Source organism: Arctopsyche grandis, chromosome 9, assembly GCF_051622035.1.
Source record: "Arctopsyche grandis isolate Sample6627 chromosome 9, ASM5162203v2, whole genome shotgun sequence".
Lineage (NCBI taxonomy): Eukaryota > Metazoa > Arthropoda > Insecta > Trichoptera > Hydropsychidae > Arctopsyche > Arctopsyche grandis.
The window spans coordinates 4675282-4697519 of NC_135363.1; the positions used below are offsets into that span (position 1 = coordinate 4675282).

Sequence of the window (22238 nt, forward strand, 5' to 3'; positions counted from 1 at the left end):
GGCTAAAATAAACAAATAATTGAATAATTTTAAATGTGTTCGCCGCCTGCGTTTTTCCGACAAATGGGAATGGAAACGGGAACGAAAATGGGAACGGGAACGGGAATGGGAACGGGAACGGGAACAGAAACGGGAACGGGAATGGGAACGGGAATGGGAACGGGAACAGGAACGTGAACGAGAACGGGAACGGGAACGAGAACGGGAACGGGAATTGCATGCGTTATTGTGGCATTGCAACGCATGCCGGGTTCAGCTAGTATACAATAAATGTAAAAAAATATATTTTCATCTATGATGGAATGCTAAAATTGAAGTTGCGCTAGTATAGCGCAGCGGTGACCTTTAGCCATCGCATGTGTACAGTGTATTGTTGATTTGAGCGTATATTGTAGAAATATTGTCGGGAGGGGGAGGGTAGGGGTATCGAAAATAGCCCCACAGTCCGCGAGTGTTCATCGAGTGAGTGGTGAGTGTTTTTGTTTGGGTGTTGCAGGTGGTGTGGGCAGTATTGCCCGATGTCGGATGGTGTCAGTGTCGCGGCGGTGAGGGCGCGCTAGACGATGCGCAGCGGCAGTTCAGAGCTGCTTGTGCGGGGCGCGGCGGGGGCGGCCGGGGCGGGCGGACCCGGGGTGGGCGTCGTGCCTCTAGGCAGAGGCGCCCGCCTACGGCAGCAGGCTGCGCGGTGCGGCACGGCCGTGCTGGCAGCCCTCGCAGCAGCCGGAGGAGGCGCCTTGCTCTTCCTGGTACCACTGTACGTCGACCCGGCACTCTCAGCACTGGCAGCTGACTTCCCAGCGGCACCCGTCACCTGCACCACTCTGCGCCGCGAGGAGCGCAACGGATTGATGGAGTGTGGAGTTGCATCCTGCCGCGAGGGATGCACGGCCGACCTGTACAAGTGCACCAGGGTGCACGTGCGGTACGAAGCCGAGGGCCGGTCTCGATCCGCCCTCCTGCTGATCAACATCAAGGGGTGCGGATATCCGCCTACCGTCGACTGTAAGAACTTCACGGAGACGTACGGCGTCGAGGGCATGAAGTTCCCCTGCTACTGGTCGCGCGCCGAGCAGGGTGTCGTCTTGCCGCACTACGACAAGGCCGAGCAGGTGGCCGTCGTGGCTCGCTACTTGTTCGCTCCTCTCGTCCTCACGTTGGCCACCTCTGCCGCCCTGTGCGCCCTGCACTGTGATTGTAGGGCGCCAGTCAGACACCGCAGACCCAGACCCAGGCCGTCGAGCAGGCGAAGACCGAGACCCACTCGGGAGGACCTCAGGTCAGTGCTTGTATTTCGTGTACTTTTCTATTGTAATCTTTTTTATTTTAATTTGACTCGAGGTTGAATCTTGGCCTGCTTCCAAATGGACACGGTTAAGGGCCGGGCTACACCGTGCGACTTGAGAGCGACTTGGTTGAGGGAGACCAGACCAATGCAAGCAGGTAGATGGGACATGCTACACCCATCAACTTGTATGTCGCACACATTTCCATACATTTTTTCGTGTCGCGCAACTAGTCGGCCGACAAAGTTGCACGGTGCGGCCCGGCTCTAACACTTGACTATGCTATCGTATTCACCCCGAATTCAACCCACAGTGGCCAATTACATTTCGTTTCAGTTTCGCATTGCATTTTGGTCAAGAAATATAACATTGTTCATGCGTATAGCGATCGGTAGAATTTGACTTTTATTTTTTGATAGTTTTGGATACGTGTTTCGTGTTTTAAAATGTTTACATTAATAAAACTTTAATATAAAATACGTAAGTTGTTGATGGTATTGATTCATCTATGGAATACGTACATATATATTTTATATTAATGGAAATCTATAGTTTATAGACGATGAAAGTAATTATCAACGTCATGTTATGGACAGCAAAACTTACAGTAATATTATTAAAGATCTTGCATTGAATAATATTGTTATAATATTATATAGTTAAATAAGAAGTTATTAAAAAAAAATAAAGAAATTATTTTACGTCTTTATAATGTTACAACACATTACACGAATGCGAGAGCATGTAAATAAAATAGCATGTAAACAAATAAAATAAATATATGTCCTGGTTACTCGTTATTCATCACAATGCTAATTGTGTGACTGGCTTTACTGAGCGACGAGGCCAAATGGGCGCCGAGACAACTTGGCGCGAGACTTCCTCTCGCCCAGTTGTCTCGCACCTAGCCGCTCTCGCCCAATCACGTACCACCTTCACTTGACAATTTTTTGTCGTCTTTTCGACGCGTGATTTATAATAATAATAATAATAGTAATAAAAATAATACATATTTACATATGTATTATTATTATTTATATTAGTATTATTATTATTATTAACAATACATAGTACATATGTACAAACAGTGTCTCCAAATTATTAAAATAAGTTAATTTCTGACGGTGAGTTTGATTTATGTATTTATTAAAAAGGGAAAACCACGAAAAATGATTCAAATCTTGATTCTGGCTGTGCCGCCTTTCCCAAGTATTTTTAAATAAATATGGTACTATTGTAGATATATGTATGTATGCACATAGCCCTTTTTACAGAAATATTTCATCAAAAACTAATTAATATAATCAAGATCGTCCGTCATCAGATATGCAATAATATAATTGTTATTTTAATCTCGTACATTTTAAAATATTATTAGTTTAGAACGGGGTTTAGCTTGTCATACGACGGTATATATTCGAACAGTTTACCCATTTTTACAAATTATATGATTATTATGAAGCTATATATGTATGCTTCTGTGTGTATAATACTAAGCAATTAAATTAAAAATTAATTTTATTCTTGATTGTTTGTTCTTGAAATCCTATTATTTTTTTGTAAATTAACAATTCAAGTCCAGTTGAAAAAAATACGATTCACTTTGTAAATTCCACTCGATTATTGTTGCACGATGATTATAGTGTGTTTGGAATGATTTATGATCGTATTGTTTTATGCATAACTTTCTATTTTTCTTATGTAAGTATTAAACGGTAATAAATGAGATTGTTTCGGTAGTGAGCGGGTACTTATTTCGCCGTCTCGTTTCGTTCGGATATTTTTTACTTTTTACTTTTTTTTGTCTTCGCGAAAGTTTCGCATAATGCTAACGTCGGCGAACTTAAATCGTAAAAAAATCGCAATAACTATCAGCTAACGTTTATTGCGGTAAAAGTAAAACAATTTTCTTTAACAACAAACATACGCCGGAGCTGCCATTCATCATGTTATCTGAAGTATGGCAATAATCCCCGTCTAGGCGCGTGCACGGGGCGGGCTTTTAACAAAATTGTTTTCCTAAGAGGTTTATCAATTTTTCTTGTTATTACTTGTATTGTACCCACGATGTGGCAAAGAAACCTGTCGAGTTTCGAAATGAAATACGCCGGTGTGAGATCGTTGTATTTGTTAAATAATTAATGCCAATGATTAGTACATATATGTACAGCGGACTGGAAATATTCGAATTGTGCTTTTGATGTAAAAATGATTTATATCTCAATGCTAGTATTTGTATATTTACTTTATATCAAGGGTAATCTGAAAGTTATTTAGATCTATGTATGCATAATTTTTTTTTATAATTACATATGCAATAATGCCACGATAGGTCAGCTTAAATCGACACTACGGCTAACTGTGTAGACATTATACAATGTATGTAGGTGCACAGATATTTTTGTTTTTGAATATACAAAATGTAAGATCTGGTTGTTAGAAAACATGGACGGTGGTGTGAAATGAGACTCGCTGGGTGGCTTAAAGCTTTTATTACATGGCGGAGAGCCACAGCGAACTGAGCGTTCGTTAAGCGTCACACGAAAGATGACAACTCAACGCATGCACGCCAACCTTATTATTCATACATGCATTCTTCTTGGCTATAACTAAATCCCACACATATACGCCAGGAAGGCCCCACAGGTAAACTCAATTTTCTGACCAATTTCAAACATCGATAAACAATTATATTTATATAGTATCATAGATACATCAATGGAAAAATTCAATAACACTAATTTTTCTCAAAATATATGTACACATTTTACGAAGTGAGTAGTATATTTTTTACATACCTCCTTTACGTTTCACATGGCTTTCGTGTTAGTGGTCATTTTTATATCTTATCCAATCGTTTTCATACTTTGCCATATTGCTCATTTTGGTCATCAATATAAGTAAATGGAACCTCCGCCATTATTATATCATGATCAGCAAATTTTAGATCCCATAAGTTCGAATTTGAGAGACGGGACGGGTTGCCAATTTTGGTGGAACCGTTTCAACGATAAAATCAGATAAATTGGCAAACTATGATAGGAAACGATCGAATGACCTGGAGTCATATATCCAAAGGTATCCAGCAGCAGTATGTATATATTACAAATCAGCATATGTATGTATGGTTGGGTGTCCCGACAAAATCGCTTGGACGAAACCACGTAGCGAAAAACAAGTAATATAAATACTAAAAGCAAGTCTAGTATATAAGAAAAATCCGATAGAACACCAATCGTTTATTTATTTTGAAATTCTGAATGTGTGCTTTACTTTTTGTAAAGCAAAGTATAAATTTGTAATTTGTAATTTTTACTTTTGAATTTGTGCTGATCCTTCGATATTTTTTGAAATTTAGGACATATAATTATATTTAATATGTATATTCTTGCTATTCAAGTTTCAATAAAGTGTCAATAAATACAAAAGTACACTTTCGAAATTAATAAACGATTGTGATTTTATCATTTCTGAGTTCTATCGGATTTTTCTTATATACGTATATTAGACCTGTTTTTAATATTCATATTACTTATTTTTATATTAATTTTCTTGATTATATTCGTTTATACATATATGTATGCGTTGCGCGATTTTGTCGCCGCGCAATTTTGGTTTCGTCCAAGCGATTTTGTCCCGCGCGGTTTTTTGACGGCGCCGTATGGTTGCATCAACAAATTCGGACTAGTCGAATTTGAAAGGGAGGGGTAGGTATAGACCGATTTTTTTTTTTCGGTGATGGTAATTTATTTATTTATTTATTTATTTATTTATTTTAAACAGACCATTGTGGCATAACAGGAATTCCTAAAGCGCCACAATGGTCAAAAAATATAACACAAAAAAGAAAAAAAACAAAATAACAATTAAACATAAACATAAATACATCTACATACATAAAAAATAGTATTTATAATAACAGATAAAGTAAAAATATCAAATAAAATATAGCATAAGGAATGCCTTGCACCTACAGCCAGTTTCAATAAATATGTAAGAAACAACTACAAATACAAAACATCCCTGTAAGGCCCAAATGGAAGAGAGTTAATCAAAATTTCACTCATATATTTTATTGGTGGCCATCCCGTTAATGGGTAACTGGTATAATAAAAACGTGGGGGTGGTTTTTATAAGTTCATTTTGGGCAATTAGGTGAGAGTGAGTATAAGAAATGGGGGGGTCGTAAGGCAAATGATTCAGATTGTGTCATCACGATGAGTCACACGGTTCAAATATGTAGGTACATTCTGTACATATTTTGTTTACAACTTGAACTAAATGTGTTAAGTTTGAACATAAAAAGTTGAAAAATTAAATATTACACACCGAAAGTACTTACCAACTTTTAATCCACTCTTACATTTTCAATCTGCTGAAGTGTCGGTTCGAATTAGGGGCACGGAACCGAACTCGAACCGAGGCGATGCGAACGGATGGAGGAGGAAGGGATGGTGAAGGGGGGGGTAGGAAGTAGGGGATGAGGTGCGGGTTAGACGGGGCCGTTTTTCCGTTCGGGAAAATGTTTTGTCAATCGTAGACAGACGAAAGTTTCGATAAAACGCTGTCGAATTTTTCCTCTCGTCCGGTCGTCGGCCATCTTGGAACGTTTCTCCCGCGCTAATGGCTTTTTAGCGAGATCGGACGCCTCGCGGGGGAGAAAAACGTCGCCATTTTATTTCAATTAGTTGCAATCTCGAGCCAAATGAAGCGGCGATTCGGGGGACTAGCAATAGCGTTTTTGACCCATTTTCCACGGTGCCCGCTTTTACACTTATCGGTGCGATTTATGGCGCGTCTTGCGCGTTAATTGAAACGCTGCTTTCGGAACCCCGGACGATATGATGAAATATTAAGTCAAATCGTTTGTTTGTGCCCAAACATACGTAGACCGAGTCTCAGATAATTAAAATGATATATTATATGTAGCGTTGAACTGAAGCCAGTCTGAAAGTGGAAATGATCAGGGCTCTTAATTTTCATTTTATTTTATTTTTAATTCAATTGAACATGTACACTCCTCTTTACAGATTGCTCCAAAGCGACGAGTGTACTAATACACATACAATTAATTACAAACAATGCAGCACTTTATTATTACATAAATCAATGTATTTCCAGAAGCTGAAGAACACAAAATAGCAATAAATTTTTTATTTATTTATTTAAATAGGCACACATACAGAATAAAATATAAAAAGAAAGTTGTATAGTGAGACAAAAAATAATAATAAACACAAATAAAAATATAATATTCCATTTACATTGAGCACCACATTGGTGATATAAAAAAGTAAAATTACAAAAACATCAAGATTTAAAAAAAATAAAAGGAACAGATAAAGTAAAAAAGAAAAAGAAAGACAATGAAGGTGAAGAAGCAAATCAACCACATATTATTTTCTTCACCTTTGTCCTAAAAATACTAAAACAGTTACTAAAGAGGTCAGGACAATCATCTAAGCTATTGTAAATAAGGCATATACGAACGATTGCACTATTGAAAGAAGTGTTGCTTTGACAAATTGGTGGATAAAAAAGATTTGTGCATCTGATGAATCGGGCATTAACGTTAAAGTTAATCTCACTTAAAACAGATGTGTCAAGAATACCATTAGCAATCTTATATAAAATTAACAAATCAGAAACCCTTCTGCGCTGAGACAAACTTGCAATATGGAAAAAAGAAAGTCTGTCATTATAACCATATGATTGAGGCAACAGTTTTTTAAGACCAGTCTTATAGGATAAATGGCGCAAAAAACGCTTCTGGATTGTCTTTAAATGCTCAATGTGAGTTTGGTAATAGGGAGACCATATGATTGAGGCATACTCCATATTACTACGAACCAAACTGTAATAGAGTAGAATCAGAGTGTGGGGATTCTTAAAGGGCTTTGCAACTCGAATTACAGAATTAAACCATTGATATATCTATGGATTTTAGATTTGTACATAATTTTTATAAATTGTACATACAATAAATACAGAAGATTTATGACAACAGGAAAGATGATTTTTGCCAATTTTGAGGAACCGTTTCAACAATGATCGAATAAAATTGGCAAACTCTGATAAGAAATGATCAATTTGGAGTCACAAATACCCCAAAATCTAACCAGCACTATAGCGGATCGAACCCACTGATCACTTGGAGCTAAACATACACGCCACCATTAAGCCACACTGCTAGGTAGTATGTATGTAAAATAGCACCGAACACTTATGTACATATATGAATCAGCGCTTGTTAAACGATATTAAACATCCTTTATCTAAAATTTCCTCTTCGGAAAACACACCACCGCCATCTCCATATGCATACATATGTGCGTATGCTCGTACATATTATACATGTCGGGCATAAATTATTTCGCTAATGTATGCAGAGTACGCCTAAAATATGTTCCCGTCAACCGGAAGACGTTTCGGATTATTATAAACGAGTTATACGCTGACTAACCCATTATCGCCCGGCGCGCTCGATAATCCGTCACCGCGACGCGGCGCATTATTTTGTTGGGATATATCGACGCAATTCGTTCGCGAGCTTCGCAAATATCATCACGTTTGAGAAGCGCACGGTATAAAACGACACGTGCTATATATGTATGCAATATGTATGGCTAACCCGTTCCCTTATGCGTGTAGAGGGTCCTGCGATTCAGCGTTTTTCTCCCAAGGATTTGGATACAATATTTGATCGCCGTTTAAATTTATCTGAAGTAGACCGTAATAAATAATGTTGTATTCGTATCAATATCAATATGAAATTCTGTCCTTTTTTATGTGCGCGCAATATCGCTGTGAAATTGACTATAAAATTTCGATTAAAATCGATTTGATATCGTTGCAAGCCGTATGATTGAAAAATTTACCGAACTAATACAATATAATTAGTTTAAATCTTGGTACATTGTATTTTGTTTATAAGTTAGATCATAAGTATTGTTGCGTAGGGGTGGGTGGAGGATCCAAGTAAAAGGCCAACAGTCGTTTCACAGCATTTATTGATGATTCAGGAGATACACGCAGTGTCACTGCTCCGTCCAGAATGAATTATATCGCCTACGTACCGCCTTATAAAGGGTAGATCTCTCAGGACGCCTAATCTGTTTACCTGTTGTATAGTCACGTATTCGGATATGTATTTCCAAGACATTGGGTCTTCCCGTACCGATTCTGAGAACTAACTAATAACGGTCATTGTTTAGCCTAAATGCACTTAGAGTCCAGATATAATCTTTGGAAGTAAGTGCATGCATTTAGTTAACCGATAACAGATATCCGTTGGTCTAAGTACAATTCGCTCAATCCGCGGCGTACGTAACAGTATTTTAAGGATTATACAATAAGAAATAGAGATATCCATAGTTATTATACTAGAAATGAGAAAAATTTAGTTGTAGGTAGAGTAAGGAAAAATAAGACAACGGTTGGTGTTTTGCATAGGGGTGTGCTCATGTACAATGACCTCCCTGAGTGCGTCAGGTCTTCTTAGACCGTGGATGCATCCTTGCGAGGTACTAAGAGACACCTCTGTGAAGGACAGTGCATATAAATTTATTTAGAGTTAAGTAATTAAGAATGTATTTTGAAATCAGCTAGAAAGCTAAAATTATATAAATAAATAAATAGCATAATGTATTAAATTTGAAATTTCGTTGTTTCAAGATGATGGATTTTGGGGTATAAAATAAAAAAATGTTAACTTTTCGAAGTGAAACTTTTTTCAGATTTTCATAGCGGACAAGTGTGCATATTGTAACGTAGAGATTAGGTGAGTGGCGCTCGTCAACCAATGGTTTACTTACGCGTTCGCACTATAGGGCGAAAACACACAGCGATGAACGGCACATCGTGTGCTTGGCTCCCCGTTATGGGAGGTCTCCTACATTTCTCCAACCCCTTGTCTTCTCGCTTGCTTTTCAACTCGCTTGTTAGAAGTAAGCTAGAGTATAATGCGATTGTGTGGAATCCGCATGAAGCAAACTACTCTCTTATTATCGAAAAGTACAAAAAGCATTTCTTCGTTTTCTTTATAAGAAAGATTATGGGTACTACCCATATCTCTATCCTACTCCTTTCCTTTTGGGCATGCTTGGGTATAATTCCCTTTAACTTCGGAGAAACTTCTCGTTAATTCGTTTCGTTCTCCAGCTATTGCGTGGTAATACGTCATGCCCGTTGTAACAGTTGGGACTTTATGTCCCTAATAATTATGTGCGTGGTAGACATCATCATTTGATGGTTGTACCTGCTGCTCGCACAGTTCTTTTTCGAATGGCTCCTATTCCAAGAGCTTTTCGACTTCTCAATGAAATCGTTGCTGCCGTCCCTGAATGTGATATTTTCCACCTTGGGGAGCGTAGATTATCGGATGTTATTTTAACATATTTATCTGGTAACCTGCGCTCATCATTACTTTCTTAATTTGAATGTGATGAATGAGTGGAATCTTAATCTACTCTCTTCCATTTGGGTCTCGCTGTGATTTTATTTTTTATTCATATTTTGTTGATTTATTTTACTTTTTCTTTCTCCTTTGTACATTTTATGTACTATTTTATTTGTATTATTATTTTCCTTTTGTTACTTTTTATTATTTTTTTATTCTGCTTTCTAATTTTTCTGTTTTTTTTACTTGTATTATCTTTGTTAAATGTAGGCCATTGTGGCGCATTAGGTTCTTCCTGTAATGCCACAATGGTCCAAAACTATTAATAAATAAATAAATAATAAATAAATAAATTTCTTCAAATGTGGGATACACCGTTATCGATAACTGTCAAGCAAGGATAAATACAAGGATACAATTTTACCGAAAACGCACCAGGGGGTCATTTTGGGACGACGCGTGCTGGCCGTTCTATGAATATGTGCAAGGCATGGTCTATTTTTTTCGCATGTTTAAAAGTATATAACAAAAAAAAAATGTGCCACGTGTACCGCTTTGTGTGTTTTCGCCCATAAAGGCCTCGGCGTATAAACGAGCCGTACTAATAAGGATGAAAACACATTGAGTGGTATGGGACGTCATGTCATGTGTCCTTAGCTTCCCGCTGTGACCGTAGACAGTGTATGTTCCCCAAATCGAATTCGTGTGGATTTGCACGTGCAGAATGCATATGTATGTTTGGGAGCTCGCACGTGTATGCATATCCATATGCAACCGAGATCAGACAAGTGTCTCCTACATTTCTTCAAATATGGGATTCACCGTTATCGACCACTATCAAGCAAGGATAAGGATAAAATATCACCGAAAAAACTTCAGGGGGTGATTTTAGATACTGTTTACCATGTATATGGGGTAGGGGTGCTGCGTTTTTTTCGCATGTTTAAAAGTATCTAAAAAAATAACACGTACCGTGTCCCACTCAGTGTGTTTTCGCCCTAAGATTTCGCGACCCATCGACCAATGATATCTCTGGGCGGAGAGTAACTCATGGGTATAAATACTGGACGGCTTTACTACTGCAACTACATCTTTCATTCCCATTTCGGAAACCCCACTACACGTCCACGCTACGATATAAACATCAATTTTTATTTTGAGGATTGGTTAAGGGTATTTTTTTTACTGAATTCATTGTGCATGATGTATGTAGTATTCTACGATCGAAACATATCAGCCGTTATATTTAAAAGTGGTTGAAGTCCAATTTTCTGTTCCAAGAACACTAATTCTGTTTGACTTAATTCACAAATGCTAACCACTTATTTTAATTGGTTATGTCCAGAATCTCGGAAAAGCATAATACACGTATTGTTAAACACAAAATATTATATTTAATGTTTTGCGAGATATTTCTTGAAATGAAAAAAAGTAGACTTATGCCACTTTCAATTATTATTATTATTTTTTTTACATATGTTTATACCAGGAAGGCCTTACAGGTAGCCCCAATGCGCCTTCCTGGCCAATTACAAACATTGTAGCATTTTTTTTTATTATACAAGTCGCTGAATTACGAGATACTGAAAAACTCGCAAATTAACGAGACACCGATAAATTGTACATAAATTTTATTGTACATTAATCAATCTCAAATAGTGGTGACATAGTAGGTAGGAAGGATATTTAGCCAATCTTACCGGGAAACGTTTCAACAATGAAATCAGAGAAAATTGGCAAACTCTGATAGGAAGCGATCGACCTGGAGTCACAAATATCCAGGTCTGACCAGTACCACTACAGATATACTCATAAAATTTCTTTTCAATCGAGGTCAGCTCATGGGATCGAACCCAGCGCCTCTCGACGCTAGCTTAACGACCGAGCTATGCTGCTGGCTATATAATTATAAGTGCTCATATATGTATAGAAAGTCATTGAATGAAGAGGGGGTGGTTGTGTTAGCCTTATATAAGTGATCGCATCTCAACCCTTTCTTTCGCCCCTCTCAGAAATGTCTAGTGAAGGTTTTCCGAACGATTTTTGCGTGCGTGTTTGGGGGGGGGGGGGTGGATGGGGAGTTGAGGGTTAGGGGGTTGGTTTATTTGGTGGCGCGCGAAAACCCATTCATTCATCCCTTCGTCGATTTAATTTTGTACATGTGCAAATAAATTTGCTGAAATTTCAGACTCGTCGCGTTTAAACGTTGACAATGGGGACATTCTCGCGCGTCAAACAATGGAATTGCGGTCGAGTGCGGACACTAAAGCCGCGTCCACACACAGACGTGGCTTTTCAGATGTTTCTCTATTGTGGTGACAATGCATGTGTACATTTGTATGTACATATGTATGTATGTACATCGGTGAGCCGCAGCGCAGCTCACTGATGAAGCAATTGTTTACCAGTAGAGTACCAATTCACTAAATTTGTTTGATTTTATCGATGATTCTATCTACGTTTGTCGCTGCTGGCAAGATCTAGATTAAATCCAGATCGACCGTCTCCTGTTAGACTTCGCCAATTTATCTAACTTAATTGTAATATGATGGTTGCAATGAAATTGGCATCCCTCATTCTTTCACAATTTCGACTAATTGGAATTTGTTGATTGTTGCAAGCATATGTGTGGCAAGCATATGCTTGTGGTTATATATTGGATTTGAACAAACATTAATGCCCCCGAATATAGAGATTCAAATCCTACTGGTTTCTGCTGACCAGACCCTGGATTTGTAACTCCAGGTCGATCGTTTCAATTCGATCAGAGTATGCCAATTTATGTGATTTTTATTGAAATCGTTCCAAAACTTAGCAACTTTACCCATTTTCTCGCAAATCTTGAATTTCGCTCAATTGTATAAAATGCTGCAAATTTACAAATTTATCCATAGATGTGATCCATAGACTCTGTGGATGCTAATTGATATGTAATTACTTTATATGATATTAATAATACTTGTATATGTACGATGTTTCTGGCCAGCAAGGCGCATACTAAATATGTATCTATACATATGTACATACATGGTTTACATATGTATTGTACATATGTATATATATTGTACATATGTATATATATTGTACATATGTATATATATTGTACATATGTATATATATTGTACATATGTATATATATTGTACATATGTATATATATTGTACATATGTATATATATTGTACATATGAATAAAGTTCAAATAACAATAGACCGCTCTATTATCAAAGCAAGAGAGCAAAAAAAGTATTGGTCTCTGTGTGAGGGATATTCGTGTGAGCAATATTAGCGTTAATAATTCTAGTGTAGGTCCTCTTGCGAGGAATCATCAAAGAACCATTTTAATTTAAAATCCGCCTTGTTTAGTTTATTTATTTTTATTTTTATTTTTACATACATATTTTTACATACATATTTTTACATACATACATATATACAAATATACCAGGAAGGCTTAACAGATAAACCCCAAATGCGCCTTCCTGGTCCACATAATTATTACATAGATACATGTAAATCTAAGCAATATCTGACATCTATGGTCAGATATTAAAAAGCATCGTATAAATACGATAAATAATGATGAATAACTTTCATGTAACAATACGAATTTTATATTCGATAAACAACCACAGAGACATATATGGTGAGCAATATGGCGAAACCTAAGATATAACAATAACTAAAGGTTCGCAACAGAAAATTGGGAAGGAAACGCCAATTTTACAGGAATCGTTTCAATGAAAATCAGAAAAATTGGCAAATTCTGATGAGAAACGATCGACCTCAACAAACCAAGGTCTGGCCAACAGCGGGAATCGAACTCGTAACATCAAGTACGAAATAATTCAACATTCACCACTAGACCACGCTGCTGGTTAGTTGGTAAAATACACTCTCATGAAGTATAAATACTGGATTTAGTTTTTTTTGTAAATATTAAATTTTTCCTTGAGTAGTGTTTATGCTTTTTTTCTTTAAATGCGTTTTTTTTTCATCATAACTTAAATCAATTGAGGATAGTACAAATTCTTCATGCATGAAAACTGTTTTACAAGCTTGACATATTTAGTTCGCTCGAAAGTAATATATAATAATATATTGTGCTCTTCAGACTCTCGGGGTGTTCGTAGACCACATTTTAAAAAGTGTCGATCTATAAAGAGTTTCTCAGACAAGTGACACGAGTTAAATGACTGGCTGGAGAAGTTTACGCCATCGTCAATACATCATTTATCACGAATTTGCGACCGTCATTCGGTCGTGGAAAATATCCAGCGACACTTGCGAGAGGTTTACTCTGTCGCTGAAAAAAAGAAGGGGTAAAAAACGGACGAATGGACGGCAGGGGAAAGGGGTGGAGGAGGGAATACAGAGGAAAAATGAAAACTCGAGCGGTGAAAAAAAAAAAGTTTCAAGAGCACTGTTATAAAGCGTTTATCTCAATATATCCATCGCGCAACAACTCTGCGGGGAAGTTTTATTAAATATTTTATGAAAGTTGTACGCTGAAAGGGTTCCCGACAAGCAATATAAGGGGGAGGGACAACTTTTTCTCTCCCCTTCCTTATTTTTGCTCTCCCTCTCCTCCGCGATCTGGGGTGAGTTTTCCGCGCTTTCCCCGCGAGGGAAAACTCGCTCGCTCTCGCGACTCGCGACACCGATAAAGTGACGGTGATTAATATTTTATGTAGCTGCTTTTTTTTGTCGGTTGTTGTTTTCATTTTTGTAAATGAAATTATAACGCGTTTCTGATGTTGTTATCACGTTTTTTTTTATTTCATTTCACTAGTACTATGAAATTTTTGAAAAATGTTTTACGATTATTCCAAATATTTACACGAACGGATTTGACAATATTTAAACTTTGATTGATGTTTTTTTTTTTTTGATTTTTCTATGAATGGCAGTTTGACAATGTCGATATATTTCATGAATGGTATTTTTTAATGACCGGAAGTGGTTTTTTATGCACGTAAGGAAGTATCAAATATTCAAACTATATGTAGTATGTATTGTTTATATCCGCCTTTTCGTGATTGATGTAATCATGGTTGGGTTAGTTTAAGATTTATAAATCTGGATTCGACCTCCAAAGTTTTTCTTATTAATTAACCCCCCTACTGGAAGGTTGGACATGATTTAATCATTAAAGCGTGGTATAAATTGATGTAATATTTCCCAGTTATAAATTTTACATATAGTAAAAGTATTAGGTCTTGTTACGTATGGATTACAGTTCATTTATTTCTGTTTTTGTCTGGTTCTTAGCGTCGCTAAATCAGTATATAGCTTGACGCTTTATTTAAATTTTATTAAAATTATACCAACTTACTTTTTGTCAAAATAGAATGAAAATAATTCAGAAGTCGTTTGTATTTCATGAAAGTTGGTCGTTTCTTGTCCGTAAGTTTTTAATCAATAACCGAATCGACCATTTTAAATTGGTCGTAAAGAGTAACTTTTGCCGTATATTTTATTATCAATTGATTTGCATTTTCAAAGAAAAGTTTCGACTCGTTCCGTTCTAGTAATTTATAGTAATTTATTCCGAGTTCTAATAATTTATTCTGAGTATAATCTTTAATGCTGCTGGTCAGACTTGGATATTTGTGACTCCAAGACGATCGTTTCCTATCCAATTTGTCTGATTTCATTGTTGAAACGGAGTTTTTCAATATTTCGAAAGTCAGCGATTTATGTAATAATATAAAAAAAATACTGCAATATTTGTAATTGGCTAGGGAGGCGCATTGGGGTTTACCTGATAAGCCTTCCTCGTATATATGTACATATGTATGTAAAAATAAAATAAATAAATAAATAACTAAACCAAATCAGTTCCAACGATGAGTGCAGCAGCCCACTCATATGAATATATGTACATATGTACATACATAAAAGTGAGCCAGCCATTAGCCGGTTATACGGTTCAGTGGTTGTGTTTATGTTTAACACTAAGAGATTATTGGGTTCGAACCCGGGCTAATCTTTAATACTGCTGGTTAGACTTGGATATTTGTGATTCCAAGTCTATCGTTTCTTATCAGAGTTTGCCAATTTTATCTGATCATTGTTGAAACAGATCTGAAAAATTTGCAAAAAAAAATCATCCTACCGGCTGTCACAAATCTTTTGTCTTCAATGTATGTATGTACAATTTGTAAAAAAATAAGTACAAGTCTAAATACATAGATATCTCAATGGATTAATTAATTAATTGTTAATTTCGTGTTCTTCATTTTGTTCTTACAGTTGTTTATGCCAATATTTATGTAATAAAAATGCTGCATTGTTTGTAATTAATTATCTAGGTAGGCGCATTGGGGTCTTTCTGTAAAGCCGTCCTGGTATATATAAATGTTCAAAAAAATTAGTATTTTATTACCACCAAATTTGATGAACCTTTGTATTTTCTCGTGGTTAAAAATCATTAGTTTAGACCGTAGATGGTTTTTGAAAGGAGTCAGTATTTTATTCGGCTTTTTTTTCTAAATTTTACCCTCCCCGGCAACTGGGCAAATCCTAGAGTACTTTGTGAAAAATAATCGTAGCGGAAGTAGTGTTTTAGCGTTGTTTGTGAGACCTTCAAAAAATCTAGTGGGTATATACGCAAATGTACCTCACCGTGTTAAATTATTAATATTCAATAACAACACGTTTCAGAAAGGAAGTCGTTATTATTTTTCATTTTTTTTACACGCTTCGGCGTATTTACTTTTCATTTTTCCGTTTTGAATTATTAATTATTTCGTGACTGTCGCTCGGTTGACATTCATTCTGTCGTTGCATCGCCGCGGGAATTCACACGTGCTATATTTTCATTTTTCTCTTTTTTTTTCGACCGGTTTCCGGTCGTGTAAAATTGGTTGTTGTGTAATTTTTTTTCATTTTTACATTGCTTACACGGACATTAAACAAGTGGTGTGTGAAAGGTTAACGGTAGGACAAACAAATGCGGTGTGTTTGTCCGACAAAGGAGAAATATCGACCGTTCAGACATACATACATATGAACATTCATAGGTACATTTTAGTCGTGTCGTTTTGACCTATTCCCTATTTTTTTCTCCGGTTTGGTTCGTGCCCTAAAAAATAGATCCGACTCTTCTTTTTTTCCCCTAGGTGGTCGCCCCTCGATATGTCATAATATTTGTAGAAAAATGAATATTATAATTTGACGCGGAAATAACATGTTTTCATTCGCCGGTATCCGGTGTCGTTCGCCCCGCGGGAAAACCGTATGAAGATCGATTATTCGACTTTTCGCAAGTTTTGATATATGTTTGTAATGGGCGTTACGGGTAGAGTAGATAATGGGGAATGTGCGAAATAAGCCTGACGTGTCTTTGTGAAATTCGATTCCGGACAAATTTCATGCGTATTTTGTTTACGGGTTGCGTCGAAATATATGTAATATATGAAATGTATCGAAATGGCAAAAATCATTTCATGTATGTACACATGAACATGAAAATAGGGGATTAAAAGTGTAGAATTTATCAATTGTGAGTCTTTCAATTGTTTCATATACTTTTTTTCGTCTTTCCGTTTAACAGAAACACTCATCTTCAGATTTAAAAAAAAAATTGATTACAAAAAATCAGAGAATCCTTTTTTTTAAATAGAATTAGTAGCCTCTAGTAACCCAAACCGCTTAAAAAATATAATTGATGATTTCCTAAAAAGGAGCGTAAGGATATGATAGTTTAATGGTAAAATGTATGCACCAAGCTTTTATATTTTGGACATATGTATAAAGAAATATTAAAACACTAGAAATATTTTAATGTCCGGAGGAAATTTGTTAGGGAGAAAAAATATTAATTTAAATTAAATTACTAGCAATATGTATTAAAGCTTTTGGAAGAAATATGTAAGACGAAAGGAAACTTTATTTTTTCCATTTTAGTGCATTATTTTTCCCGTTTTAGTGCATTCATTTTTCATTAAATAAATAAATAAATTAGTTTTTTATTTAGGTTTTTTCCGATTACTAAGTAAAAGTTTTTTTTAATTAAATGGTTTTGTATATTGGTTTTTTATTTAATCCTCTTTACGCTTCAATAATAGTGAAGCAAGTTAATATTTAACGAACTATTATTTTATGGGTATGACATCGACTAATGGGTAAATGTATTGTTACGTACGCCGCGGATTAAGCGAATAGAATCCCAGAGACTATGTGACCGTTCAAGGGTTATCTGTTATCGGATTAACTATGTAAGTGCTTGCACTTACTTCCAGGATTATATCTGGACTCTAAGTGCATTTAGGCTAAACAATGACCATTATTAGTTATTTCTCAGAATCGGTACGGGAAGACCCAATGTCGTGGAAATACGTATCCGAATACGTGACTATACAACAGGTATACAGATTAGGCCTCCTGAGAGATCTACCCCTTATAAGGCGGTACGTAGGCGATATCATGTCATTCTGGACTTAGCCGTGACACTGCGTGTATCTCCTTAATCATCAATAAATGCTGTGAAACGACTGTTGGCCTTTTACTTGGATCCTCCGCCCACCCCTACGCAACAGTATTATTTCGCACATTGCGCGAACGACAATCTTTGCCACGAAAATCGCGAATACGGATTATCTGGAACTTGAGTTTTCGTTATGATATTTCATGCGGGTAAATCTCGATGGATGGAATTTTTGGGTGCCAGATGATCGTGATCGGCGTGGTCGAAATTTTAGTGACGTGCGCGAAATCAGTTTGTGCGGAATAATCACCGAACCCAATGGTGAACCCAAGTGGTAGCTATGGCAACATTAACCAAATCATCTCACCTCGTCACCAAATCATCTCATCCAAGTCATCTCGCCGATGACCTGTTTCTACGGGTTATTACGATGATTTTTTCCATCACGACATCCAAAATATCATTGTCAAAAGGAATTTCAGGCAAAAGTATATAAGTATGCAAAATGTCAAATCGATTTGACAATCGGAAGTGCTACCTTGTCCAACGACGCTCAGAGCCGTCTTAAGTAAAAGCTTTTAAAAATATACTTGATGATTTCCTAAAAATAAACGGGTGTTTGTAGTACTTTTTTTCGGTTTTAGTTTTTGATTTTATCTTATTTTATTTTGTATCTTTGTGACATTGCGTATAGTTAACAATCCCATTGAGTCTATTGACTTCTACTAAGTAATTTTAAATAAATATAAAATTCTATTCATCTGATCTTCATTGTGTATTTTAAGAAAGACCTTCTGTACATTGGTGGCTACATGATATTCGGATACTCCTAGATTTTATTCATATAACACTTAATCTGAGCAAATTCAAGTACTTCAGTTGGCAAACTATTATATAAATAAAGGAAATAAAGGTTTTAAGATAATATTATTTGATTCATTGTGTAGTTTTGTCGACTTTTACAACGCTTTGTATTTTATTACCGGCAATTAACCGGTAATTTATCGGAAATTCCGGTAGATTTGCGTCCCCACTTTTCACATAAGTATATATTTATTTGTACATATGTATGTATGTTAATATACTGCAATATCTCTGTGCGCTTTTTGTATAGAAATAAATAATATTGCGATTGTGGTCACAAATATTCACATCTGACCGCAGAAATACTTGAAATCATACAACGTATGATTTTTTTAATCGAGGAATCTAACCAGGGCTCGAACCCGGGACCTCTCATACGCTAACCATTGAACTGTACTGTGCTGGTTTATGTTTTAAATCACTAAGGCTTAGTTTCATTTAGCATAATCAGTTTCATGAGCAATTTTAATTAAATTTCGCGACCCAGAAGACTAATCATTGTGTGTGTGTGTGTGTGTGTGTGTGTGTGTATGAGATTAAGAGACGGTATATTTACTCGTACGCGTTTCTAAAAAGTGTTGGTTTTGTTCATTATCCGACCTGGAAAGCTCGCATAGCGTAACGAGAACAAACAAAATGGTTGAAATTCATCCGTTCTGCACATATATGTATATATATATATATATATATATATATATATATATATATATATATATATATATATATATATACATATATATGTATATACATGTGTAAATTCGCTACATTTTATGTTAATCTCGTTTTGCAAACATCTCTAGGATTTTGTACAACCGCTGAGAAACTTTTTTCCGTGTGTATTTTTACTTTATCTGTGTACCTAGTAACGGTAGATGAAGTTTTTTCATGGTCCCCTGTTTGTTTGTATATATGTACATACATATGTATGTATGTATGTAATGTTCTGCACTCGAATGTTTCTTTGAAAGTTGTGTTGAGGTTTTTAATGTTATGTATGTTTTACTTTGGATGAGTCCGTTAGGGTTTGTAATTCCTGCAAATTTACAATTTCACAGTTTCTGAATACCGGGAAAAACAATTTCGTATTCCGAGTATGGTGAAAGTTTTACGACAATTTCCCGGGAAAAATAATTTATCATTCTTGTTTCCTGAAATTGATGAGCCTACGTACATGCGAAGTCTTATCGGTGTGTTGATGAAATATTGTATTTATGTTGGAATGTTTTTTAGTACATTTAATGTGGTTTTTATATAAGGTTTTTTTTAATCGTATTCTTTATAAATATCAAGTTTTCTGATGATTCTTTTATACTCTCTTTGAGTTGAAGGGTTGTTATATTTTCAGCCCGGATTTTCCGATCAGCTAAGCAAATTAGGATTCTCCATATTGTTCCTACAGCGCCATTGGACACAATGTGTCACACAAGACTCTGAATCTGTATTTTTGAAAAAAAAAAACTATTATACTGTGTGTAGCAGGATTTCTTCTGGATCGTGATCTTCGAGGATAAAAATCCTGATTTTTAATACTTTTCCAAATTAATTATTTTTGAATATGAAGAGTTTCTTAATATTTAATGTTTAACGTGATTCTGGTTTTTCTTTTGGCATTAAATCGCAAAACTGAGCTCTCAAAATATGGAATAAAAATTTTTGAAATTCATTTTGAAACAATAATTGAATCGAATTCGTCAAGATTTTATGCCATTATTGTAAACAAGACGCTACGACGCGGATTTCTCATCTCCCGCCAATAGCAAAAGGATTTATTAGACGTAGATTCCGCTTCCCCTGGAGCGAATGTGTTGATTTAAAACGGAATTGTAATAAAATTCGAAGCATTCAACTTACTGACGTTTTAGTGTTGAGCTATTTTAAAGAAAGATCATTATTCGTTTATTCAATTGTATTTAGAACGTTAAAGATGTATATTTTTTAGAATCAATTCAAATACCCATAGTGACGACTTGGAGCTAATCTGCTAAGTCACTAAAATAAAACAACCTTTGTAAATCTGGTGGCTTGCGCTCATCATTATTTTCACGATTGAAAATAATACTTGTTTTTCAACTCGCTTGTGAGAAGCAAGCTAGAGATAGTGCGATTGTGTGGAATCCACATGAAGCAAATTATTCAGTAATAATTGAGAACTTTCTCAATTATTACTGAATAATTTAACATAGGAAAGAGTATGGGTATTACTCATATCTCTGCCCTAGTCCTTTCCTTTTGGACATGCTTGGGTATTTTTTTTTTTTGATTTTTAAATGCTTTTTATTATTACGAAATTATGTTCACAATACATCTTATATCTATTTTAATAGCTACTGATCTACTGATTACTTTCTATTTTACAATTTTATTTTATTTGGTTAGTAATCATAGTATTATATTATTCTAATGTTGATGTACAGCAAAACAGGAAAAAGAGCTCAAAAACCTACAATTATAAATTACAAAAAAAATTACAATTATGCTTGGGTTATAGTTTCCTTGAACTTTGAAAAATCTTCTCGTTAATTCGTTTTGTTTTCTTGCTTCAACGTGGTAATACGTCATGCGCGTCGTTGCTGGAATAGTTGGGACTTAATGTCACTAATAATTATGTGCGTGGTAGATATCATCATTTGATGGTAGTAAATTCTGCTCGCACAGTTCTATATCTAATGGCTTATATTCCAAGAGCTATCCGACTTCTCAACGAAATCTTTGCTGCTGAGCCTGAATGTGATATTTCCCACCTCAATGAGCGTAGGTAATCGGAGATTATTTTAACCTATTTGTCTTGTAGCCTGCGCTCATCATTATTTTCATAATTGAATGTGATGAATGAGTGGAATTTTGATCTTGTTTATTCCATTTGGATGGTTCTTATATATTGGTGCTGGCTATATGTACATAGGTGCAAGACATACCCTACTTTGCATTTTATTATTTGATATTTTTACTTTATCTGCAATTATTATATTGCTATTGTTTTTTTATGATTATGTATACATGTATTTTTTGTCAGTGTATATATGTATGTATATATTTTTATTTTTCTCATCTCTCTATATATTTTTAGCCATTTTGACGCATTTGGGACTCCTGTAATGCCACAAAGGTCCTAACTTAAACTGAAATAAAGAATATATTGTTTATATTAAAATTTTTCACATTTTCTCAGAACCACATAATGTATCATGCTCAGACACTCCAACACTGCGAAAAGATGCAGTTGAAGTTATTCGGTTTAAATTTGTACTATTTTCCACGGAGCTCT

The 22238-nt window shown here is 35.7% G+C and overlaps 1 protein-coding gene across 1 annotated transcript; it reads left to right on the forward strand.

The window, feature by feature from the left end:
• The first annotated feature begins 563 nt into the window (after nucleotides 1-563).
• On the forward strand, nucleotides 564-1375 carry Teh1 (tipE homolog 1 phospholipid transfer protein). The gene is made up of 2 exons (XM_077438727.1): nucleotides 564-1276; nucleotides 1339-1375. The coding sequence occupies exons 1-2, from the start codon at nucleotides 564-566 to the stop codon at nucleotides 1373-1375; spliced, it is 750 nt and encodes a 249-aa protein (XP_077294853.1).
• Nucleotides 1376-22238: the final 20863 nt, after the last annotated feature.